At 57.1% G+C, this 24,633-nt stretch overlaps 3 protein-coding genes across 3 annotated transcripts in view; 1 reads left to right on the top strand and 2 right to left on the bottom strand.

The window, feature by feature from the left end:
- Nucleotides 1-24,633, bottom strand: part of LOC141497082 (uncharacterized) — an 857,774-nt gene that overhangs the window by 179,716 nt on the left and 653,425 nt on the right. The gene's annotated exons all lie outside the window — the stretch shown is intronic.
- On the top strand, nucleotides 75-8,634 carry GUCD1 (guanylyl cyclase domain containing 1). The gene is made up of 6 exons (XM_074199821.1): nucleotides 75-205; nucleotides 427-511; nucleotides 1,069-1,237; nucleotides 1,317-1,408; nucleotides 5,740-5,981; nucleotides 6,125-8,634. The coding sequence occupies exons 1-6, from the start codon at nucleotides 169-171 to the stop codon at nucleotides 6,214-6,216; spliced, it is 717 nt and encodes a 238-aa protein (XP_074055922.1). The 5' UTR covers nucleotides 75-168; the 3' UTR covers nucleotides 6,217-8,634.
- Nucleotides 8,070-23,695, bottom strand: UPB1 (beta-ureidopropionase 1). The gene is made up of 10 exons (XM_074199800.1): nucleotides 23,524-23,695; nucleotides 22,179-22,350; nucleotides 20,904-20,991; nucleotides 19,993-20,087; nucleotides 19,333-19,494; nucleotides 15,622-15,791; nucleotides 13,736-13,817; nucleotides 12,936-12,978; nucleotides 12,627-12,781; nucleotides 8,070-11,748 (listed from the first exon to the last, which is right to left on the bottom strand). The coding sequence occupies exons 1-10, from the start codon at nucleotides 23,625-23,627 to the stop codon at nucleotides 11,665-11,667; spliced, it is 1,155 nt and encodes a 384-aa protein (XP_074055901.1). The 5' UTR covers nucleotides 23,628-23,695; the 3' UTR covers nucleotides 8,070-11,664.

Raw genomic sequence — 24,633 nt, 5'->3', positions numbered from 1 at the left:
CCTCCCGGGAGCGGCGGAGGCGGCGGCGGCGGGGCCGGAGAGGGGCCCCAGGAGCCGAGGAGGGGCCGCGGCCCGGGCAGGAGCGCCTCGGGCAGGAGCGCTTCGGGCCGAGGCAATGGCCGAAGCGTCCCCAGAGCCCGAGCTCCGGCCCGCCCGCCCGCAGGCGGCATGAGGGAAGAGGCCGAGGGAGCCGAGGCCGAGCCCGGTGAGGGCAGCCGGGGAGCCCGAGGCCTGGGCCGGGGAGGGGGGGGTGGGGCGGCCCCTCTGCGGCCGCCGGGGAGCCCGGAGCCCGCCCTGAGCCCTTCCCGGCTACCCCGCCCGGGGCTCCAGGGGGGATCCGGAGCCCACGGGCCCGCGGGGCCGGGCCGGGCCCTTCGGGGGCCGCCCCCTCCCCCGACCTCCTCCGATGCTCGTCCTCTGTCCCAGGCGACTTCGTGCAACTGAAGGTGCCCATCGTGCAGCAGCTCTACCACTGGGACTGCGGCCTGGCCTGCTCCAGGATGGTGCTCAGGTGAGGCCCGCCCCGGCCCGCCGCTGCCCTTCTCCCGGCGGCGCTCGGTAATTGGCCGGCGCTCCCGGCCCGCTCCGCCCCTCCTTCCGGCAGCGCTCGGTGATTGGCCGGCACTCCGCCCAGGCCCGCCCCTGCCCCGCTCCTCCCCTTCTTCTGTCAGCGCTCGGTGATTGGCCGGCGCTCCGCCCCGGCCCGCTCCTCCCCTTCTTCTGTCAGCGCTCGGTGATTGGCCGGCGCTCCGCCCCGGCCCGCTCCTCCTCTTCTGTCAGCGCTCGGTCCCTCCCCGGCCCCCTGCTTGTTCCTTTCCTCCAAAGTTCGGTGGTTGGTCGCTGCTTCCCCCAGAGCTCGGCGATTGGCCGCGGTTTCCCCGTCCCTCTGTGCCCCTATTTCCGTGCTTGCCCCGAGCCCCCTCGCCCTCTCCCTCCCACTCCACTTTCCCAGGCCCTTCCCCCTGAGCTCCGTGATTGGCCACGGTCCGCCCGGCCCCTCCCCCGTCCCGCCCTCAGAGCTCGGCGATTGGCCGGCGGCCCACCCTCCCCCCGCTCTCCGCCCCCCAGGTACCTGAGGCTCCTGGAGGACGACGCTGCCTTCGAGCAGGCGCTGCAGGAGCTGCAGCTCACCCGCAGCATCTGGACCATCGACCTGGCCTACCTGATGCGCCACTTCGGCGCCCGCCACCGCTTCTGCACGAGGACGCTGGGCGTGGACAAGGGCTACCGGAACCAGGTGCCTGGGGGGGCAGCTCGGGCCCCTCCCCCCAGCACCCCGCGGCGGCCTGGGGCCTAACGGGGCCTCCTCCCTTCAGTCCTTCTACAGGAGACACTTCGATGCCGAGGAGAGCAGGGTGAACCAGCTGTTCGCGAGGGCCGCGTCCTGCAAGGTGTTGGTGGAGAAGTGGTAAGACCCCTCCCCGCCCAGGGACCTTGGACTGCGCCCCTTCTCCTGGGAGGGTTCAGGTTCTGCCAACTTAGAACCCTGTGGTTGAGGTCAACGAAGTGGAGCCTTGGCGCTGATTCTACAGGTGAGGAAACTGAGGTTAAGAGAGGTCCCATACTAGATGGTATGAGCTCAGCTCATGACCTCCAGGGCACTTCAGCTATCCAGAATCTGCCAACATACATGTGGCAACCCACAAACTCCACCTTAGGCCCTGCTCTCCAAGACCACTCTCGTGCCATCCCCCCATCACCTTCTCCCCCAATGTTCCTGGCCCTATCTAGGAGAGTCTTGAGAGATGTGGAGACCTGGTCAACATGAGCTCTGAGTTCAAGCCCTTCAGAACTGCCGTACTTGATCTCTTGGAGTCCCCAATCTAAAACCCAGAACCCCCCCCCCCCCCCAGCTGAGATCCTCCCAGAGTGGAGAGGCTGTTCTCACAGGGGCCTGGGCAGGCAGGGTGTCAGCCTTCACTCTCCAGGAATGTTCTGGTGTCCATATAGAAGCTGCTCTTGTAGTTTTCAGCCCCTTCTTCATTTTTTATACCCCAGGAGCATCCCATCACAACTGCTCCCCAGCTTGTCCGACTTTTCTCCAGCTCATGGGCCTCCCCTCAGTTTCTAAATCTTTGCTACCACAGAAAAAGCTGCTATCGATATTTTGACCACGAGTCCTTTACCTCTTGGCTTTGATTTCCTTGAGATAGAGACCTAAGAGCAAAATCATTCTAGATTTCTTGCCACACTCACTGGATCAGTTACCAGTTCCCCCAGTAGCACATTCCCCCGCTAGATTCTTCTCTAGGTGAGTTGGAAGTTCAGGGTAAGCTAATTTGCATTTATCTGATTAACAGTGGTTGAGAACATTTTTCATGACTCTTGAACGACTTGGATTCTTCCACTGAAAATTGCCGCTTTATGATATCATTTATTGGTTGGAGAATGGCTTTCAATCCCCTCAATGTAATTTTAGAAAGCAGGGAATCTTGTGATGAAGATTCTTTCCCCATTTTGATGGTTCTCATCTGGGACCTTTGGATCACTGTGGATCTATGCATTCTCATTTCTTCTCTGGCTTTGGCAATTTCTGCCTGGTCAGATACTAGAGAGTTGGCTCTGCCGAGACACCTCCTGCCCTTCCCTGTTCTTGGTTGGTTGCCTTGGTGGTCTTCACTTTTGTCATCATCTGACCAGGTCTTAACACCCCTATCCTCATTCTTTTCGAGGCACTCCTTATAACCCAAATCCCCCCTAGGCTGCCAGGAGCCTCTGAGGAGATGGCAGAAGTTTCATCTTGTTTGCTCCCTCCCAGCTTTATGTCCTCCATTAGCCATCTCTGCATTTGTCCAAACCGTGATGTCAGATCCCTGGGAACTTCCACTGGAGACCTCTTTCTGTATTTTCAGCAAATGTCCAGAACTCTTGGTTGACCATCAGCCAGTTCTAAAGCATTTCATTGTATTTTGTAGTCCACTAGGTGGTGCCATAGTATAAAGAGCCACAGGCTTGGAAGCCAGGGAGACTCATCTTCCTGAGTTCATCTCTGGCTTCAGATACTTAATGGCTGTGTGACTGTGGGCAAGTCACTTCATCCTTGTTGCCTCAGTTCCTCATTTGTAAAATGAGCTGAAGAAAGATATGGCAGGCCATTCCTATAGCTCTGTCAAGAAAGCCCCAAATGGAGACACAAAGAATCAGACCCGACTAAACAACAAAATAAGGCCTTATCGTCATCTTTTGCCCAGAATTAGCAGGAGATGCTTTGTCAAAAGATTCACCTAGATTTTAGGCAAGTTCTTTATACTGGCAGCAGTCTTAACCATATAACTTCATAATTCTCTATAAAAGTGTTTTGAGGTGCTGCTAGTTGGTGCAGTGAATAGCATAAGCCCTGCAGTCAGGAGGACCTGAGTTCAAATCCAGCTACAGACCCTTAATAATTACCTAACGATGCCTTGAGTGAGTCATTTTACCCCATTACCTTGTTAGAAAAAACTTAAGTGTGTCGAGTTGAACTGAACCTGAGGAGAGCTTTTCAAAAGTCAATTCTTTGTCTTGTTTTCCCATTGATGGCATTTCCTCTCCCTTCCTCCTCCCAGGGAGGCATCTTGTAAAAGGAAGGATGAAGGGAAAAGGAACAAAAACCCAGCAAGACTGAAAGACTGATCAACATGTTATTGGGGGGGGGGGGGGTGTCTAGTATTGGACATCCAAGGTCCATATCTGTGGCCCCTTCCCTATGGAAAAGTAGCTGATGGAGCCAGTGGTCTTTGACTTCCTGCCCTTTTCTCCTTTAGCTCTAAAAGACTTTCTAAGATCTTGCAAGTTCCCCCTCCCCAAATCCAGTCTCTGGTCTCCTGCATAATTACCGGGACCTTCATATCCTTATCCTAGGACCTCTCTTCTTCTGTTCTCATCCTGTTTCTTCCGTGAAAACCAGCAGCAGTCTCCTGTCCCTCCTCCCAAGGCTGACATTCTAGTTGCCTCTTGAGAAGTGTCTCTTTCAATGTTGAAGTTGTTCTTGTTTCACTTAGCTCCTCTATTCCCTAATGAAGTGTCCAGTGGGAAGGCCTACACCTTTCCCCTTAAGCAGATTTTCCAGATTGCAGGGATGCCATGCTCCCAGCCCCCTATGATGTGGAAGAGGTAACTAATGTCCAGGGAGACTGGAAAGATAGTTTGGGGTCAAACTTTAAAAACCAAAGAGAAGAATTTCTGTTATGTGTTAGAGTAGGAAGGCAATAGGAAGCCACCATAGTTGGTTGGGGTGAGGTGGCTAGATGCTGGATCGAAACTGTCCTGAAGAAACTTGTGGGGTGGGTGGAAAGAGGGCAGTAGACTGGGGTCAGAGGCTATTTGCATCTGGAGAGGGGGGATAAGGACTGTATGACTGAGTGGAGGGTGAGCTTGGGTGTAGGAGACGCTGGGAAGGTACAACTGATAGTATGGAGAAGGTCACAAATTCTGTTGTAGATGAGTCCGGCTTGTAATGCTGTGAGGATACTAGCTCAGCAGAGATCTGATAACTATTGATTTGTGTCTCTATCCCAAAGATGTTACTGAGCCCTAGAAACTCACAGAGGAAAGACCTGGAGAAAGGCGTCTTGCAAAAGGTGGAATTTAAACTGAGCCTTGAAGGGAATCAGAAGACCAGAAAGAGGAGAGAGAACATTGCAGTTGTTGGGCACCTCCATAGAAAATGTCTAGCATCAGGGATAGAGGGTCTTGTGTGAAGAAGACACAGGGAGGCAGGGATCTCTGCATCAGAGAGTACATAGGGATAGGGAATAAGGGCAAGGGTGAGAGTGTGCAGGGTTTTTAAGGGCAGACAAAATTTTCTATCTCAACTTGAAGGCCATAGAGATCCACTTTATCGAAGGGGGGTGGGGATTGCGTGACATGATCAACCCTATAATTTAGGAAAATCTCTTTGGTGGCTGAATGGGCATTGGCTTGGAGTATGGAGAGACTGAACAACAATAGTCCAGACAAGAGGTGGTGAGGTTCTGTGCCAGGGTAGGGGGCCAGGTGAGAGAAGGGCGCCCCATATTGGAAAGAAGCTAGAGGTGAAAGGGAGCAGAGGTATAGCCGAGGTGAAAGGGACAGGCCTTGGAAAGATTGAATCTGGGGGTGTGAGACAATGGGGAAGTCCTAGGTAACTCCTAGGAAAGGAACATAAAGCCATTTGAAGGGGTTTTGAGGTAAGTAGAAGGGGGCTTATCTAAGGAGATCACCCAGCTCAGATAGTGCCAAAAGATTAGATTGTGATTCAGTTAAAGAACAGCTCTGTGAAGGGAAAACAAATGTTTAGTCCAAAGGTTAGAGGACACTAGCCCTGGGGGATTGGCTGAACTTGGGAATCATGGTCCTCATAGGACACTGTTGAAACTTGGCCCTGTGAAGGGGATATGTAGCCAAGCGCACAAGCAATGAAAGCTTTCAAGTTAAAAGAGTTTGAGCGATTCTCCATAACATGAGAGTTGTCCTAAAGTGAAGCAGCTAGGCCATGGAGGATGCGTTAGCCTCATCGAGCCCCATGATATTAGTGTTCAAGTGGCCCAGCTACCCTCATTTGACAGAAAAAAGTCAGTAAGCATTTCCTGTGGACAAAAACAAAATATGCCAGTTTTTGCCTAGGGAGGGCCCATAATGGCCTGGGGGAGGTGACCTGACCTGACTCCTACTCCAAGGCTAACTTCTTTCCAAAAGGTTGGTGGGACCAGGCCCACTCCCCCAGGGCCAAGTGAGGGTTGGCCAGGAGGCAGGCATAAGCCCAGGCTTCCCCTTCCCCAGCACAGTGACTGTCCAGGACATCCAGGAACACCTGGCCCAGGGGCACGTGGCCATCGTCTTGGTCAACGCAGTACTGCTCTTGTGTGACCTGTGCTCCAGCCCTGTCAAGTACTGCTGCTTCCTGCCAATCGGCCAGAAGTGCTTTTGCAGGGGTCCTGACTACCAGGGCCACTTTATCGTGCTGTGTGGCTACAACAGGGCCTCCGAGAGCATCTTCTACAACAACCCGGCCTATGCAGACCGTGAGTAGCTTCTGCCAAGCCAGGCGGGCAGCAGAATCAGGCACATGAAAGGGAAGAAGCACAAGGGAGCTTCAGAGAGGAGGCAGGATCAGGGTTGGGGGACCGGGATGACTGGTGTGGCCATTTAGGGGTTTCTTCCACAGGCATGTGCAGCACCAGCGTGACTAACTTTGAGGAAGCCAGGACTAGTTACGGCACAGACGAGGACATCCTTTTTGTCTACAGTGACAGCTGACCTCAGGCCTGGCAGTCTCCCAAGCTGCTGCAGCTGCTGAACCCTCAGACCCTGGGTGTGGATGAGAAGCCCCTGTGCCCCAGGCTTTGTGCCTACACCCATAGCTGACCTCAGCAGCCAGACCACTGTTCCCCCCTGGGGCTGCTGGCCACCCCATCTGTGTGGGCAGTGGAGCTCCTGGGCCCTTCTTCATGCTGCTAACTGACCAGGCCAGGGTAGACTGGGGGTCCTCTATGGAGATGAGCAGCCTGTGGCAGGCAGGAGGAATGCTCTTCCTACCATTTTATGAGATTCAAATTCATTAGGTCGCGGGGTTAAGGGGAAAATACAAGCGGCCAAGCCCATCGGCTTCCTCATGGCCAACCAGCATGGCCCATGTTGGCTGTTTTCTGTTGTGAGAGGAGGGACCCCTTCACCCAGCCTTCTGTTGGGGAGGGCCACGTCCTGCCATCTTTTGTGCTCTTCACATTGACCAGCAGGCCTTCCTGCCATCTGTCTGCTCTTTACTTTGCCTTGTTTCCATCAGGGAGGAGGTTCTTGGGACCCTCCGCTCCACCGTGCCTGGTCTTAGGGCTGCCTCCAGGAGAGGCTCCTCTCCCCTCACCCCAACACAGACACATACACACACACTCTCTCACACTGGAAGTCTTGAGAGAAAGGCCAGATGACCACTAGTTTAAACCAGCAAGTAAGGAAGGTAGAGGCAGGATCGCTTCTTGGTCAGTGACCTCCCTCCAGCTCAGAGATTCTACGCTTGCCCCTGTGAAGCCTGGGTTCTCTCCAAGTTGGCGAATTTCTGTAGAAAATGGGAGGCAGGAATGCCAAGAACTTTATTCCCCTCTGGTCTATAGACTTTGTCAGTGTTCCCATTGGCCCAGAGAAAAGAGTTGGAGAGCACTGACTGGCCTCTGGGATGGCCAGGAGTCAGGTTCCAGAACCTTGTGCCTCCAACCCCCCCTTTCTATCCCACACCCAGGGCAAATGAAGTGCTGGCATTTGTGTGGCTGGTTCCAAGGGCCCCTTCAGGGATCCTCTGATTGGTCCTTGACTGATTAGACTTGCCTTCATTGCCAAGACAGGGCCAAAAAGTATTCTTGTATCTCGAACTACCTATGGAGCAGCCAGGGTGGATGCACTGCCTTGTGGCTCGGCCCCTGCTGCTAACTACAAGACTCCTTGACCCTGAACTCAAGCAGGCTCAAAGGCAGGGAGATGGGCTCAGACCCCCTCCTCAGTGGGATCCCAGTGTGGCATTTTCTGGGTACCGGGAACCTCCAGCACTCTGGCCTCAGCTGTAGTTGACTCTAGTTGGTGGGGAGGCTATTGCCTGTGGGAAGGTACCATTCATCCTTATAAAGAGAAGTCCCAGGGAATGCTGGGTTGGGATGTCATCCAATGTAGGACGACCAAAGGGGTCGTAGTCACTTCTCAGTCCCTAGCAGCAGCCGTCATAGGTGCAGACACCTGGTCTGTCATGGCAGGGTAGTGGCCCTCCGGGTGAAGGCATCAGGTACTGGTCAGAGAGGGACAAAGGCAAAGGGCAGGCCGGCTCCCATCAGGGCCTCTCGCAAACTGGGAGTCTGCTGCTTTTGAGCCCAGTTCAGTGGCTTAGCCCAGGCTGGGAAGGAAGTGACACTGCAGGGATTCGGGGAGTGGGGTGGAATGAAATGGGCCCTTTTCAGAGGGCCTGAGTGAAACTGATTCATCAGGACAGGTCAATTGAGTCAAGCTCTGCTCAGTGGTCCCATAAGCCACCAGCCTGGGTGCTTGCAGGTGGCACCTGGGTCGACTTGGAATCCTGGCAGGCAAAGTCCAAGGGGAGAAATTTGTAGTTTCCTCTCCGGGGAGCTCACTGACAGGCAGCAAGGGCCAGGCCGGGAATCTGCACTGCCCCATGGGTGGAGGGTGGGTTTTGTTTCCTCTGACCACAGGAAAGGGATATTTTACACAGAGAAATTTTATATAAATATATTTTGTTTGTAATGAGCTCAATAAAATCACTGCTGATCTCTATAAAAAACCAAAACAACCTAATCGAGCTGGCTGATTGAGAGATAGAGGGGGAGAGACAGGAGGCCGAGGGAAAGTCCAATTGGCTCGTGGGGACAGATGCTCTAAGACCATGTATGAAAGAAGCAGGCACTGGGGAGAAGCTCTGGTCCAGGTAGGCCCTTGATCAGCCCCAAGTGTCCTCAGGGTGGACCCCAATAACTTGGAGAATCCATTGAGGCCTTGGAAAATGAGGGGCCTGACAAAATGGAGCCCTCCTGGAGCAGAGCCCTGAGAGGAAAGGGAGCTGCCCAGGATGGAGAAGAAAGAAGCGACCAGTGCCAAGACAAGGCAATGGAGAGCCTGCGATGTTTCTGTAGCAGGAGAGTGACATGGTCAGACCTGGATACAGCTTAGGTAAGGAATGATTGCAGTAGAGCTGAGAGAGGCCGTGAGAGACTGCCTCGGGGGCTCCATGGTCTTGGGGGGGGGGGGGCAAGCCAAGGCGAGCACGGGAAGGCTGCTTTGGGAAGAGGTGGAGGTGGTTTCATGTGAACATTCACTGGCTTCTCCCTACTGGGAGACCTGCCAGCAGAGCCTCAGTGACCACTAACGCTCTTGGGCAGGAGGGGAGAGGAAGAGGACTCAAGGCTGCTCAGCGTGATGCCCCTAATTGTCCTTATCTAGCCTTCCCTTCACCATCTTTTCTGCAAGAACAGTGGGAGAGGTTGGTCAAACACATAGTATCTCGGGGAGTCAGGATCCCCACCTTCCCTGGCCCACCATCTTGTCACCCTGCCAAACAAGAGATGCTTAGTCTAGTGGGTACCATATGGACTGTCGCTGCTTCCTTGGGATAAAAGATCCATTTTCTGAGGAATAGAAGTTGGCTTCTGTGCAGACTGCTCCAACAAGACAGACAAGGGAAGCTGGAACACCCATTGTTCCCCAGGGGCACCCTCTTCTGAAGCCCCCCCACCCCCATTATCTCTCACAAGCCGGATCCTGGTGGTTTCTCCATCCTCCTCACCTTGCTCGATGAGCCGAGTGTCTGGCTCCTCATCTGGACCCCATCCCCAGTTCTTGCCTTCATACAGGGAGTTTGGCCCCTCAAGCATCCAACTTCCCAGTCCTCTGCCCCGCTTCTACACCCAGAGATTTCCTAACCTTGACCTTGGCAGCATCCACGGGGTGAACTCTGAAAGTCCTTGATCAGTCCTGGTCTCCATCGTGCTTTCCCTTTGGCCCCTCGCCTCTCTCCCAGCCCATGTTCCCTGCCATGCCTTCCCTCTTCCCTGTTGTGCCGGCCAGACCTCCGCCTTGGGTCTTTCCCACACTGTTGCCTCAGCTACACGCAGGCTACTGGAGGGAGATGGGGGACAGTGCGCCTCCAGATTTGGGTTCTGTTCCAGCAACCCCCCCACACATTGGCGCCCTCTCTGTCCTCCCCAGTGGCTTTTCCAAGTCTCTTCCTGCTCAAGCCTCCCCAAGGATGCCCTCCCCACTCCCAGCAGAGAACTTTGCCTCCTCTTTTCAGAAAAATGGAGACCATTTGCCATGAGCTGCCTCCTCCTTTCTCCCATGACCAAGGGCAAGTCCTCTGCCTCCTCAGATGACACCGCTCTATAACAGGTTGTCCCCTGCCTCCATTTTTCTCCATCTCTCCTTATCTCCTGGTTCCTTCCCTATCCCTAAGAAAGTCCTCTGTTGATCCTTCCGTCCCTGGTAACAAGCAGCCTCTGTCTCTGCAGCCTTTCAATCACCTAGTGGACGGGAGAGGCAAAGACAGGTGGGAGGGAAAGTTCTTGCCCTCAAGGAGATAGTCTGAGCTGGGAGGGGGCCTTCCATCTTTGATGCAAGGTCTCACTGAGGCAGATCCCAGCAGGTCATCCCTTCCTGTCTCTTCCAAGCTTGCCCTGGGTCCCTCAAGCATTTCTCCCTGTACGGCTCTCCCCCCCCCCCCCGTTTCCCCTTTTGCCTAAGCTTGAGAACCCACTTTGACCCATCAGGTACCAGATGCTTTAGTCTAAGAGAGAAAAGGCCTTCCCTTGGAGAAATGGTGTTTGGAGGGGCCCACGGGTCATCTCTACTTGACCAAGCATTACCCAGAATTTGAGTGAACTGAAGGAAGACTTGTTTGGAAAGAAGGAAAGGAGAGGCCTCGGCTGAGAGTTAGAGGGCACCACCATATACATAGTCCTGGCCTGGATTTAGGAAGAGCTTAGTTCAAATGTGATCACAGATAGTTCCTAGCCGTGTGACCCTCGGCAAGTCACTGAATCTCTGTTTGGCTGTCTCCCGAGGGGGAATCACAATCCACTCCCAAGGTTGTGGTGAGAAGCGAAGGAGATTGGGTTTGGAAAGGGCTCAGCACAGGGCCAGCCATCCCGGCTCCAGCCAAATGTCTCCAGGCATTGTCCCATCTCTTTGGCGAGAGGTGGGCTTCTGTGCCTGGCTTCCCCACCCCAGTGCTTCAGTGGTGTCCCAGGTCTGCTGGTGGAACCTGCATCCAAATCCAAGGGCTTCCTGCAGCCAGGAGCTGGGTCCAGGGCTGGAGCTCTCAGAGAGAGGGCAAGGAGGTGCTTTATACTAACCCTTTGTCCACAAAAAGGCCAGTTAGTTGAAGCTGAATGGCGGGGAAACCCTCCAAGGATGGAATGGCCTTTCCCCTTCCTGCCAAAGTCCGTGGGCATGTCTGATCCAGGGGCTGCTACAGGCTCCTCCATGCCAGCTCATTTGGAGCTTGTGGCCCACTAACCCCCCTGATCCTCTTGGGATAATGACTGTCTCTGTGTCTCCCCCTACCTTCTGCATCTGTGCTTGTGAGACTGCCTTTTTTTGTGACCAAGCAGTAGCCCTCATAGATGCAGTGGGTCTGAGGGAAAGCGGTACTTGGGTCTAGAAGAAAGTCTTGGGGTTTCTGAGCATGTCTGGGGGAGGCTGGTCAAAGGTCCCAAGCCCCAGGTAACTCCAGGTACCAGGGTTCACCCTGCCTGGGCCTGGGGGCTCTGTGCTGTGGGGTGGTCTGATGGGCCCCACAGTGGACCACTCAAAAGCCAGAGGCTGGAGGTGTCACTGGCCCCACTTTCCAGACAATAAAACTGAAGCCTGGGAGGTCCCAGCCAGAGGTGAGTTGGATCTTGTCTCTTCCTGACCCCAGGATGGGCACGGTGGCCTTCCATTTCCCATGGAGTCTCAGATCTGGCCTTTGTTTCTTTAGATGTTTATTAGGCATCTCCTCGATACAAGAGCTATAAGGCCAGAGCAGCTGCTTCTGCCTAGGGAGGTGGGGAGGGGGGGTGCGGCAGCCCTCTGGGGTGGGGATTGATACCCCAGGGACATTTTAGACTGGAATGAGGGGGACTTAGTCCTGCCTTCCAGGCTGCCAGGCCACATGGGCCAGGAAAGATGGGGTTCTTCTGGGAGACCTGGGGCCAGGAGCCTGCCCGGCCTGGGCTTCTACTCTGTAATGATGTGGGGCCTGTAGTCCGGTTTAGACGCCTTGGCCAGCTCCTCTGCGTACATCTCATACCGCCCCGTCATCTGAAGGGGACAGGGTGGGCTGGTCTCCCCCTGTTCTGTCCCACAATAAAGGCCTTTTTCCCCACCCAGCTGTGCCCTCTCCCAGGGGCTCTGCCATGGAATGGAGGCCCCAGAGGAGGTCAAAACTGACCCTTTGTCCAGAGGCCCCAGAGGAGGTCAAAACTGACCCTTTGTCCAGAAAGACACCCGCACCCTGGAAGGCTGCGAGGAGGGATTCTGGTGGGCTCACTGCTCCTGGCTGCAGGGCTCGTCTAAGGCTGCCCCAAGCTGGCCCCAGACACAGCCATTTCCCAGCACTCAGGGAGGGAGATGCAAGGGGAATACAGGGATGCGGGCAGAAGGATGTAGGGAGGGCAGTGCCACGTGTGCAGGGGATGCTGGGGAGAGGGGTGCAGGGAGGGAGGCGCACAAGGTTATAGGAGGATAGTGGAGGGGTGGGGGGGTAGCTCAGGGCCCTGCCCCCCACACCTGAAGTTCTTGACTCTGAGACAAGGAACAAGGTCTGGAAGTTCCAAGGCTCATCTGTTCAAGGGGTCTCTGAGGCCCGAGATCCAGGGCCGCCTCAGACACAGGAGCCTGGGCAGGTCTCCCCTCTTTGCCTCAGCATCTCCCCCCCTTCCCAGGGTGTGGGGGGATCAGAGGAGCAAAAATGTGGAGAGGGCTTAGCTCAGGGCTTGGTAAACTGTAAGTGCTTAATAAAGTCATGCTCACTGACTTGGGTCACCCATAAGCAGGAACTGTCTAGCCTGGACTTGCAGATGCCCCCAACTGTGCACGGGCCTCCTCCCTAGGCAGCATGGCCCCCACCCGTGGCTGTCCTTCATCCTGTGCTCCCACCCCACCCCCACCGCCCCACCTGGCAGCATGCACTCCCAGACCTTGAAGTTCCAGGTGTCGCCCATCTGCCGGCAGAGGTTGAGGTCCATCTGGACCACCAGCAGCCCATCTCTGGTACGCGACAGTCCTGGGGTCCGGCGACCATCCGGGGCGCTCACGTAGCTCGAGCCATAGAAGTAGCCAAAGTCCTGGTGTGCTTCAGAGAGTGGGGGGGGAGCAAAGATTCGTAGGGGTGGGGCCAGGAGGAGGCCCCCCTCTACATGTCCCCCCATGGGCCCTCCTGCTTCTGAAGGGCCAGCCCCTCCCCCAATCCCACTGGGGCCCCCTGAGGCCTGGAGCACCACATCTACCTGGCTTGCCGTCGCCCGACGTGAACTCCCTGGGAAAGTGTTCCTGTGGGGGGGAAGATGCTGAAAGGGGGGACCCCCAGCCCCTGGGCCTCAAGAGCCCCCAATCCTCAGCCCCCAGCACTCAATTCCCCCATCCTCAGAGCCCCTCAAGTAGTCCTTAGAGCACCCCTCCCCAGTCAGTCCCTGACCCAGCATCCTTAGAGGGGTCTCATTCTCCCCAACGTGCCCAGATTGGGGCCCGTCCGTGGTGTCACCCCAAATATGAAATGACCTTGTCCCGTACCCTGATGGTAGAAGGTCCTTAGAAAAACCTGAGCCCTCTGCCCCACTGCCAAGGTTGGGAGCTGCTAGCGACGGGGGGGCCTGCCCACTCCACAGTGGGCCAGCCCTGCTGCTAAGACAAGACGGGGTGGAGTGGCAAAGGGGAGCCACAGAGGGCAGGTGAGCAGTGTGGGAAGGGGGCAGAGGGGGAAGCACCCCAAAGGGAAATACTCTCTTCCTTTCCTTCTGTCCTACATACAGAGACTTCAGCTGTGGATCACTCACACCCAGATTGGCCCCCCCACAGGCATGTCTGCACACACTCACATGGCCTATTCTCTAGCTGCCCAGTCACAGACACACGCTAATCACACACACACACACACACACACACACACACACACACACGTGTAGGCCTGTACGAACTGTTCTATAAACAAACACAACACAGAGTGCATACTCACACTGTGTTCTCTTGTAAGCACATACACACACACACACACACACACACACACAACTAGGGCCCCTCCACACCTTACCACGCCCACTCGATTGATGGCACAGGTGAAGCAATGGTTGGCAATAGCTGCATTCCTGGCCTCGATGGGCCACAGGGACTCGCTGCAGAGTAGATGGGGACAGAGTCAGAGAGCCCCCAGGCTGGGAACACCTCAGTTGCTCTCCTGTTCTTCCCATTCATCCCCATTCCCTCTCAGCACCCACAGTGTACTAGGCCCACACTGGGCCCTGGGTAAAGGCCAAAGGAAAACTGGTGCCTTCCCTCAAGGAGCTTAACCTCTACTGAGGACCCACCCTAGGGAGGCACAGTAAGTTGGGGGAGGGCAAAGACAATAGGGAACCATAGAGGCTTCAGGAAGCCACAATTCTGTCAGGTAGCTGGATGGCAAGGGCTGGGGAGAGGCCAGGAGCCTCTCACCCTCCACCTGGCTAACCCTGCCATCTTGAGACCCCAGAGGAGCCCAGGCCACCCTGGGCAACTCATTGTTCCCAGAGGCCTTTCTGACTCTGCTGTGTTGGCCCGAGCAGCTCCTGGTCTTGCCCTCTGGACCCTAGCACAGCCAAGCTGAGCCCTCCTGCCCAGGAGAGCCCATCTTCAACTGGCTGAACCTCCAACCTCTCCCCAGCTCACTACTGCCCCCCCAAACAGGCAGGACAAGGAGGGGAGTTGAGCAGGAGGAGGAAGATTCCCAGGGGGAACAGGGGCTATGAGGGGAGAGGGTCAATTCCACCACCACTACTCCCCCCAGCAGCACCCCCCAATCCTGATGCCCAAGGACAGCAATGAGCCGCTGGCTCGTCTCTTCAGGTATCTCTGGGTTGGCAGCTGAGCCGCCCCTGTAGGAAGGTTGAGTGACGGATGGGGCAGGGCCAGCTTCCTCTTCGTGACAGTGACAGACAGAGGCTGGCAGGCCTGGCTCCCACCCCCACACTGGAGGGGGCTGCGGTGGGCGGCTGGGAACACGCGCATCCTCCCTGGAGCCCCAAGTTCACAGCTCTTCGCCACCCTCCCGCCCCCCACCCACCCTCCAAGACTGACAAAACTTTCCAGAAAGGCTCTGACAGAAGCCCTCCTCACATATGTCACCCTGGAGAGTTTGAGGTGGGGGGGGGGCTTCCTTCACTGTTCCCTCTGAGCCATGAAGGAGAGGATGTCCTCAGAGCACCCCGGGGAGAAGGGCTCACCCAAGGAGATCTTAGGGTCTTAGTGTCCCCAGAAGTGAAGGCAGCAGTGGAGGGGTGCGGTTCACCTCTGGTTTCACTTCCACGCCCTGCCCTGTTCCTTTCTGGGCCTAAAATCAGCTCAGCATGAATTTGGCATTTGGAGCTTAGAAATTGGAGTCTCCAGATCCTTCCCAGTGCCCAGCAGTGGAGGTGAAGGGGGTGACCACCACTACCAACTGACTGACCAGTGATTTTTGTCCAAATATCTCAGCATCTCTCCACATGGGACACATCCACATCTCCAGGTGTGACCCACTCACAACCCTAGGTCTGTCCCATCCACATCTCCTTGTATGACCTATCCATGTCTCCATGGGACCCATCCATCTGCCCATGTATGACCCATTCCTGTCTCCACATGTGATCCATCTATGTGTGTGTGGTTCATCCATGTCTTCTTGTGTAGCCTACCCATCTAGCCATGTCTCTGGGTGTGACCTAGCCATGTCTTCTTCAGTCCACAACTCCATGGGACCCATCCATCTATCCATGTGTGACCCATCCATGTCTATCCATGCATCCATCTTAGTTTTAAGGGTGAAGCCCTGCAGAGGCCACCCAGGTCTCTCTTCCATGCCTTCCCAGAGGCCCCCTTCACAGACAGCTCAACCTTGCCACCCTCCTCTGCTTCCACTGGTTGCTGAGGCCCCATTTGCAACACTGCCCAGGGGCCTCTCCCCACCTGAGCTCCCCAATGGTGGCCGAGGGGTTGAAGATGATCTCTGCCCCGTTCACGCTATACATGAGCCAGTTGAGTGGATGATGGCGGCCATAGCAGATGTTCACAGCAATCCGCCCAAAGCGGGTCTGAAACACGGGGTGACCCAAGGTGCCTTCCATGTAGTATGTGGCCTGAGGAAAAAAGAGATGCCCTCAGTGAGGGCAGCAGCCTCCCCTAGCTTCCCTTTCAACTCAGACTCTCCCCAATAAAAGGGTGGGTATCCATGGCCTGCTCTCACTGCTCCCTGAGACTGGGCCCAAGAGGCCAGTCCTATTTCGCTCCTTCTCCAGCTGCTTGAATCCACAACTCGTCCCTCTCTCTTGAACCTTCCCTGTCCCCCAGTCTCCCTGCTGCTTTCACCACATCCCTTAAAGGAGACCTCAGTGGAGCCAAGCGTCCTCATTGGGGATCTCCCTTCCCTTAGAAGAGCTGTCTCCACTCCCTTTCCAACCTCCCCCAATCTGGATTGGGGTCCAGGTTCCCTCCAGTGACCCTGCCCTGCAGAGGCGGCAATGATGCCTCTTCCTCCTCCCGCCTCGACTCACCCCTCCAAGAACACTTAGATACTTTGTATCTATCTGGATCAGGTTAGATACAATGTCTCCTCCAATAGAAGACATTCCAGACTGTTTGCTAATTGGCTGTTTGCCAGGCTTCCCCATCGGGGTGGCTCTCCCCACCCTCCTGAGAGGCATCCGGAGAGCCCTCCCAGAGCCCCCATGGGCTGCCCAGCCCAACCCAATGCCCTCCCAGATGGGCCCGGGCTGGCCAGAGCAGGGACAGGCGCTCACTGACTAGCCCGGGCCTCTCTGGGGGAGGCTGGGAGGCCGGAGGGGGGGCTCCAGTGTCCATGTGGAAAACCTTGGGTCAGGGCCCCCGTGGAAGGCCGATCCTGGGCAGGGCGGCTGAGCACATACTTAGTTTACTCTCTGGTTGCGTTTCCAGTTAGGTTTTAGAGCCAGGCAGCTAGTCAGTGAATTAACGCTTAGTAAGAATCTACACTGGCAGGCAGCTAGGTGGGCAGTGGCTAGAGTATGGGCCCTGGAGTCAGGTGGACCTGCGTTCAAATCTGACCTCAGTCACTTCATAATTAACTAGCGGTGTGACCTTGGGCAAGTCACTTAACCCCATTGCCTTGCAAAAACCAAAAAACCCTACACTGGGCCAGGCCCTGGGCTAACCTTAGACACATCAGAGGCCAAGGAGGGGTGTGACTTGTCCAATGTCTCAGAGCTGGTCTGCTGAAAGGGGAACTTCCACTATCTGGGGGGGTGGGAAGGAACCAGTTTGGGGGGGACATCAGGGGGCTGGGCTAGGCTGGGACTGGGGAGGAAGTGAAGGCTAGGTGGGGAGGTTGGGTCCACTTTGGAGCTCTCCTCTTGAATCCCTAGCTCTCTGCCCCTTGGGCCCATTGAGCACCTGGTTGCCCATCCCAGGACCTTCCCTCTTGCTCCAGCTCAACCCCAGGTCAGGGAGGAGATGCCCACCAGGCATCCCTACCTACCTATCTCTGGCCCTGGATCCTGGTCCTGGTGGGTGCCTTTGCCCCAACCGCTCCCTTGCTGATGCCCTCAGGGCCCCTTCTTCCTCATTTGTCCCCCTTCTTGGCCTTTCCTGCCCAATCCAACCCAGCTTCTGGGCCTCAACTCCTCAGACTGCTCTGGCCTCCCTCCATGAGGCCTCTCCAAGACTGTCTTTGGGAGCTCCCAGCTTTCTGACTCAGTTTCCTCTCTTGCCCAGCCCCAGTTGTCTTCTGCCCTCTGCTTGGACAGACAAAAAGGCCCGGGTACCTCCCCCAGCCCATGGCTGACCAGGCATCACCCTACCCAGATGGAGAGTTTCTGCCCAACAGCTTCACCAGTGACCTCTTCCCCAAGACCTCCAAAGAGGGGAGGGAGGGCCAGATTGGGCTGGCTGGGGCGGCATTCTAGGATGGCTTCTGGGAGGAGCCTGGGCTCATCCCATTTGCCTCCTCCTGTCCATCTCAGGGCCAGATCAGAATTCAGAGCCACCTTCATCACCCTCTTGGGACCTCCTTCATCCACTTCATTTTCCCAGTGTGAATGGTCAGCTCCTTGGGGGATGGTCCCAGCTCTCTCCCAGGAGGCTTTGCAATGCCCAGAGCCTTGATGCTACCAGCACCATGTTCCCCCCCAGCCAGGAAGAGTTGGAGGACCTCGACAGCCCCAGGGAGAGAACCAATCCCCGTTCCCAACCTGGGAGAATCCAGCCCAGACCTTGCCCACCCTCCCTTCGATAAACCTCCTGAGCTAGCAGGGGGCCTCTCTGGTGGAAGAGCTTCCCGGACATCCAGAATGATCTGGACTCTGGGTGGCTGGCCAGTGGCCCAAACTCCTCTGAAGGGAAATCCATGGGGAAGATGCCTAGTGGGAGCTTCCAGGTCATTGGTGTGGCCTCTGGGCTCCCCACCACCACAGGATGCGCTGAGATTCTCTAGAGAAGTTGGCATGAGGGGTTCTTTCTTGGGCCCCCAGATCAGCCATTGTCCCTGCTCCCTCCCTCCTTGGTTCTTTGGGTACCTCAACTTCAGCACCCTAGGAGGGAAGCAGAGGCCCTCAACTTCCTCCCACGGCACCTCCATTCTTTCTGGGAGCCAAGCCTTTGGGAAGTATCTCCTGTGGGTGCTCAACAGCTAGCCACAGCTCCTTCCTCAGCAGGGGAGCCCAAAGGGGTGATTCCTGACCTTCAGGGTGAAAGTGCTCTCACCCTCTCTGCTCCAGGAGGTGACAGCACCTCCCCTCCCCCTGCCCCCTTCTCAGACATTTCCCATAGGAGCCCAGCATTGTCCTTGGTCGCTGGGAGGTTCGGGGGTCTCGGGGTCTCCTGGTTGTACCCCTTCATGGCCTGCATATTGGTGGTTGGTGGTGCCGTGTCCAGTTGGATCATGGTAATGGCTGCCTGTCATGCCCTTCCCCAGTCTGCCCTGGCAAGTCCCCAGGGTGGCCACAGGCCTCTGAGTCACCAGTGAGGGCTAAGAGAATCCACTTGGGGCTTGGTGCCATCCATCGGGCTGACCTCGACCAATCCCCAGGGGTCTTTGCCTCATGGGGTGGAAGACAGGAGGCTTCCTGGCCTGGGGGTGCTGGCTGGCTCATCTGGGTTCTCCCGCCCTCCCTCTGAGCCCAGCCTCCAAGTCACTGCTAAAGGGTCTAGCGGCCCAAAGCCCAGGTCTGAGACCTGTGGACTTCCACCGCAGACCTCCTGCCTGGCTGGCTGGGAAGGGCTCCCCATTTACAGAGGGCTCCAAGTCTTCACTGGATACTTTACAAACATGTCCTGGGAGCAAAATGCTATCCTGAGCTTCATTTTACAGAGGAAGAAATTGAGGCAAGTGGCAAGGAAGTGACCTGTCCAGGGACACCAAGCTGGGAAGCCTCTGAGGCTGCTTTTTTTTTTTAGGTTTTTTTTTGCAAGGCAAACGGGGTTAAGTGACTTGCCCAAGGCCACACAGCTAGGTAATTATTAAGTGTCTGAGACTGGGATTTGAACCCAGGTACTCCTGACTCCAGGGCTGGTGCTTTATCCACTACGCCACCTAGCCGCCCCATGAGGCTGCTTTTGAACTCAGGTCTTTCCAATTCCCAGGCAGGCAAGCATGGTGGTGGTGCAGCAGGAGGTGGGGGGAGGGGGGGGGAAGGGGGAGGGACGCACCTCATTGAAGTCCCCCACCCGGGGGATGTGGTTCTTCCGAGTCTTGCCCAGCACAGCCCCGGAGTCAGAGACGACCACGGCCGTGTTCCACAGGACGTCCCCGTGGGTCTCATCCCGTTCCAAGATGGGGGACACGACCACCATGCCATGGCTCCTTGCCAGCTGCAACAACGGGCCGGGCCCAAGGAGCAGCCTGAAGGGGGCACTGCAGGCCTGAGGGGAGGCCTGTCTCTGCCTCCTGCCCCGGGAGTGACTCCCAGTTCCTGGGCCGGTGGTCTGGCTACTCAAGTGGACCCAATTCCCTGGAGATGGCCCCCACCCCCCAGGGTGGCCCTCATTCCCCGAGCTGTTCCCCATTCCTCAGGTGACTCCATCCCCCAGGGTGTCTCCTGTTCCCTAGAGAGGTTCCCTTTTCCCTGGGTGGCCCCTATCCCCAGGGTGGGCCCCATTCCCTCAGGGTAGCCCTCATTTCCTGGGGGTGGCCCCCACCAAGGCTACACCCTCTTGTGTCTCCCCACTCAGGTGCCAGCTCTCCACAGGGGTATGTTGGGGGCGGGGTTCCCATCCCTTCTCCCCCAGGGCAAGAGCTTGTTCCTCCCTCCCCTGCTGGGCTGGGTGTTATACTGAGGTGCTGAGGGTCCAGTGGGGGCCCCGGCCTACCTTTTGGCAGAGCCTGGTGGTGGGACCGTCCTCTGCACTCTCAGCAAATTCTGTCCAGGGCAGCTTCTCTCTTGTGCAGAAAGCAAAGGGCATGGCTAGAAGCAGAGTGGGGTGGAGTCAGGGCCCCAGGGCCGGACTGCCCAGGGGGCAGCTATGTGGAGCCTCTGAGATTGTGCCTATTGTATGGAGGAGGAAACTGAGTCTAGAGGAGGCAGGATTAGAATCAGGTCTCCCACTTCCAAGTCCAGAGTTCTCCCCCGCCCCCACACTGCCTCAGCTCAGAGAGGGTGCCAGACTCGCCCAAGGTCACCCAGCTCATGGCCAGCCTTCACTGGTCCTCTCCTGCCATGCCCCAGCCTCCATCCCGGCCTCAGTGGCCCTTGCTGATAAAAGCTGGCCGGGGTGCCTAGGGAGGTTGGCAAAGAGCAGCACCTCCGATCCTCGCAACCACCTAAGGAGGGAGTAGGATGATCCCCATAGGGCAGTTTGGGAAACTGAGGCAGGTAGGGGTGAAGTAACTTGCCCCAGGTCACACCCCAATAAGTGCCTGAGGTTCTATTTGAATTCTGGTCTTCCTGCCTCTAGGCCCCCTTGTGACCTCACAAGGGAGTGGCCTTTTCTGCCCCTCACTCTCTTCCCATCCACACTGCCCCCCCCAGGCCTCTGTGAGTGGTGACACCTTTGGCCCCAGGAGTCCCAGCCGGCTTTCTTCCTCTGGCAGTGCTGGAAGGGAGAAAGCAGAGGGCCAGCTTTGGAGAGGCTGGAGCTGCAGGGCCACTCTGAACCACTGGCTTCTCATCGAGGGAAGCAAGGGGGCCCTTGGAGCCCAGGGACCCTGGTTCTGCCCCTTAGACTCTGAGTTCAAATGCCTGGGGTGGGGGGGAGCCAGAGAGGTAAAGGAGGCTACTCACTCCAGGCCTCCTGGAAGCAGACCACATTGACCCCGCACTGGGCCGCCACCTCCACGATCTCCTCAATGCGTTGGTGGAGGGCACCTACCTGGAGGGGTGCAGGCATTCAACTCCCTGGAAATCTCCAAAGGAGTCAGGGCCTGAGAAGACCCAGGGCCCTTCCCTGCTCCCAAGCCTCCCATGGCTCCCAGGGGAGCCCAACACTGCCTCCCTGCCGCCCTGTGGAGGAGATTCTGGAGGAGGCTCACCCGCTGCTCGGCCCCGGCATCCTCCCAGGTCCTCCCACCTGCCGGACTGACCAGACCCTTCCCCTGTGGCAATCATCCCCTCCAACCTCTTGCCAAGAAGACAGGCTCAACAAGGAGGGGCAACATGGCCCAGGGAGACACCCTACTCTGGTGATTAGGGGGCCGGGCTCCAGGCCCACCTAGGATCCCCCTCTGGGCTTTGGATGACCGTGGGAAAGACAATCCACCTCAGAGCTTCAGTGAACTCATCTGAAAGATGGGGATCAAATCCTGGGCTGCTTCCTGGTCCTTGGGAGGGTCAGATGGGGCTGGGACTTTCCCGAGTCTGGGCTAGGGCCTGGCCTAGGGGACCCTCACCTCCTTCCCCCCACCTTTTTGAGGAGTCATCCTGAACTCTCTAAGTCTATGGCCCATGAACCCTGTGGAAGTCCCTAAGCTGCTCTGGGAGGTAGGGGTTAGCATTATTCCCATCTTACAGATGAGGAAACTGAGACACAGGGAGTTGGAGGAGCTTACCCAGGGTCTCACAGCCAGGACATGCCAAAGGTGGGATTTGGACTATAAGTTCTACCCATCAGCCTTTATGCTAAGGGCCAATGGGGACCCCCCAGTCACCCAGTCACCCTAAAGGGCAGCTACCCCGACTAGAAGACCGACCAATGTCCAGAAAGAGCTGCACTCTGCTCAGGCCCAAGGGGAGGCTGGGACAGGGTGGCCCCAAGCATAGACAGGTGGCCAGGGAGGTGATTGGCCCCCCCACACTTCCAGGCCTGGCTGTTTGGACCTGACTTTGTCTTCTTTTGCCACGGAGCCCCACAGCCCATCCCGGGGGGGGGGGGAGGCGGTCCCTGGCTGTGCCAACCTGGCTTTATTCAGGGCTCTGCCCTGCCCAGCCAGCTGCTGGGTCAGGTGGCCCTGGCGGCCAGCCCACCCGCCCCAGGCTCTGCTCCACCCCGGGCCCCGGCGAGTCTGGTAAACAGCGGCAGGCTCAGAGCGAGGTGAGCCCAGGGTGGGCAGGGCCGCCTACCTGCTCTGCCACTGGCGCGTCTGGAGGAAGTGGGATCCGGTTCTGTACCAGCCCCACGCGGACAGGCCTGGGCGGCCTCAGCTGCTCCGCCGAGGCCTCGAAGGCAAAGGCCAGCAGCTCAAAGTCCCTCTGGGCAGCAGCGGCCAGGGCAGCGGGGGGCAGGCTGAGTTTTCTGAGGGGCAGAAGGAGGACCTAGAAGTTGCTCACAATGAGGGCCTCCTTCCCAGCCTGCTTTGCAGCCCCTGCCTGAAACGTCCACGCTCGGAAGTGGATCCTGACACCTGGCCTCAGTCTACCTGCCTGCGGCTGCCCCTGCTCTGCACCCAGTGGCCACGTCCCAATTTCCCCTCATTTCCACAAAGAACAAGGATGATTGGGGGAGGGAGTGGGGGGTCTTAGCAAGGGAAGCAGCTCTCAGCAGAGCAGGGCTGAGGGTTGCTGGGCACCCCACAGACCCACAAACCAAAAGCTTCCTGGCCTAGGGGCTTGGCTGGCATGAACAGCCTTGAGGTGGGGCTCCCTCCCAGCCAGGTGGCCCAAGCCTGGAGTCTGGAGGACCTAAGTTCAAATTGGGTCTCAGGCTTAACTGGCAAGTCCTCTAGTTCCTGTGTACCTCAGTTTCTTCATTTGTATAATGGGGAGAACACTATCTCCAGCTCCCAGTGTTATCATGAGGACCAAGAGATAAAACTTGCCAAGTATCTCCCACACAGCAGGTGCTCTGTGATGCTCAAGAACAGATCGTCTGCCATGGGCGGGGGTGACGGGGTCAAGGCCTTCCTGCCCCCCATAAGGATCGGTTACAGCTCCCAGAGGGTCATACGGACGGTTACGCCCAGGCCTTGCCATCTGCCACCCCCATGCCTTTGCACTCCTAAGGTGAGCTACTCTCCACCTTGAATCTCAGCCAGAAAGGGAGGTGACCCCCACTCGAGGCTTTTGGCCTTACTTCCTCTGCCCCCCCCCCCAACTGACACACAGCTCCGCACAGACTCACACGTTCACGGACGCTCACAGCCCTGCCTGCGTTCGTGTAGCATGTCCACCAAGGCACAGATTCCCATTCCCGTGCACTCACACATTCCCACTTACACAGGCACACTCACATTCACACCCATGCACACTTATTCACACACTCACAAACACATCCCCAGCCTCACAAACACACACACACACATGCACACACGCACCTACACTCACACCTCTGCACATGCCGCACCCCTACCTATACACCCCCCCACATCCCCCACTCCCACAGTTCCCAGCTCTGCACGCCTGCTGACTCCCACCCAGTCACATTTGCACACTCATTCCCATTCACACTTGGGCCTCTTGCCTGCCGCACCTGGTCTCTCCCCCAAAGAGGATTCTCTGGACATTCTGGAGGGTGGCGGGGGGCAGGTTCTCCTCCAGGCTCCGCTCCAGGGAGGCAAACTCAGGCCTGGCCATGGCCTCCAGACCTCAGAGAGGGGGCAGGCAGGATGGCGGGCCTGCTGCTGCTCTCTGGACCTTGGCCTGGCTTGTCGGGGCCTCCCAGGCCCAGTGACCACCCCCCCCCACAGCCCCACCTCCGGCAGCCCCACCCCCAGTAGCCTGCCAGTGGCAACAGACCTCAGGTTCACCCAGGGAACATCTAACCTTAGGCCTGATGGTTCCAAAGCCAAGGCTTCTGCTGCAGGGGCGGGGCAGGGCATAAGGTTCTGTTGCTGACCTTCAGGGCCCTGGGCCAAGTCCCGGAAGCCCAGGGCATTTAATCCTACCCATCATGGGCCAGGCTGCCCTAGGCATTAAGGTCCCAAAGGCCCAAGAGAGATAGGCCCCAGGCTGAGGGGGATGGGAGTGGACACAAATGGAGCTTCCCAGAGGACATTGAGGCAGGAGGCCAGCCTGTGCCTTGACCTGGAGGTAGAAGATGAAGGATTGGGCTGGGCTGGCTGACTCTGGAGAGAGAACTAGGGATGGCAGGTAATGAATGGGGCAGCAGAGGCCTGCAGATTCTGGTGGAAGCGTTCAGTCTGGGACGCTGACTGCATCTGTTCAGGTCAGGTTTCGAAATACTTCTCTCTCCCACTCCTTGTCTTCAGGAAGCTTCCATTCCACTAACAGGGACTCCTGCAGCCTCCTGAACACGAATGGAGTGACCTGTGACAACAAATTGGGTTTGCCACAGTGGCTGCTATTTCAGAAAATGCTCATGGACTGATGGCCACACCTGCATGTTAGGAAAGTCCCTGAGGCAGCTGGGCGGAGAACAGATCATCCTGGAGTGGGCAACTCGAGGCACAGGCCCCAAGCCCCAAGCTGTGACAATGGTCTGGGCAGGAGGGTGGATGGGGGAAGGTAGACATAGAAAATGGGGTGCCCAGAACAGAGGCCTGCCCTGGGCCTCATCCTCACTAGGGCAGGGAGACTGGCAGTACCCACTCCTGGAAGCCCCAGGAGGCTTTGTGGCTGC

Source organism: Macrotis lagotis, chromosome X, assembly GCF_037893015.1.
Source record: "Macrotis lagotis isolate mMagLag1 chromosome X, bilby.v1.9.chrom.fasta, whole genome shotgun sequence".
Lineage (NCBI taxonomy): Eukaryota > Metazoa > Chordata > Mammalia > Peramelemorphia > Peramelidae > Macrotis > Macrotis lagotis.
This window is presented reverse-complemented; position numbering and strand designations above follow the sequence as displayed.

What these genes read in the sequence shown, in the direction of transcription:
- GUCD1 (XM_074199821.1), top strand. Translation starts at nt 169, where the DNA reads ATGAGGGAAGAGGCCGAGGGAGCCGAGGCCGAGCCCG. An exon ending in ACAAGGGCTACCGGAACCAG is followed by an intron (nt 1,238 to 1,316) that starts GTGCCTGGGGGG and finishes TCCTCCCTTCAG; the next exon opens with TCCTTCTACAGGAGACACTT. An exon ending in AAGGTGTTGGTGGAGAAGTG is followed by an intron (nt 1,409 to 5,739) that starts GTAAGACCCCTC and finishes CCCCTTCCCCAG; the next exon opens with CACAGTGACTGTCCAGGACA.
- UPB1 (XM_074199800.1), bottom strand. Translation starts at nt 23,627, where the DNA reads ATGGCCAGGCCTGAGTTTGCCTCCCTGGAGCGGAGCCTGGAGGAGAAC. An exon ending in GTCGGGCGACGGCAAGCCAG is followed by an intron (nt 12,782 to 12,935) that starts GTAGATGTGGTG and finishes CACTCTCTGAAG; the next exon opens with CACACCAGGACTTTGGCTAC. An exon ending in GCGACACCTGGAACTTCAAG is followed by an intron (nt 11,749 to 12,626) that starts GTCTGGGAGTGC and finishes TGTCCCCTTCAG; the next exon opens with ATGACGGGGCGGTATGAGAT.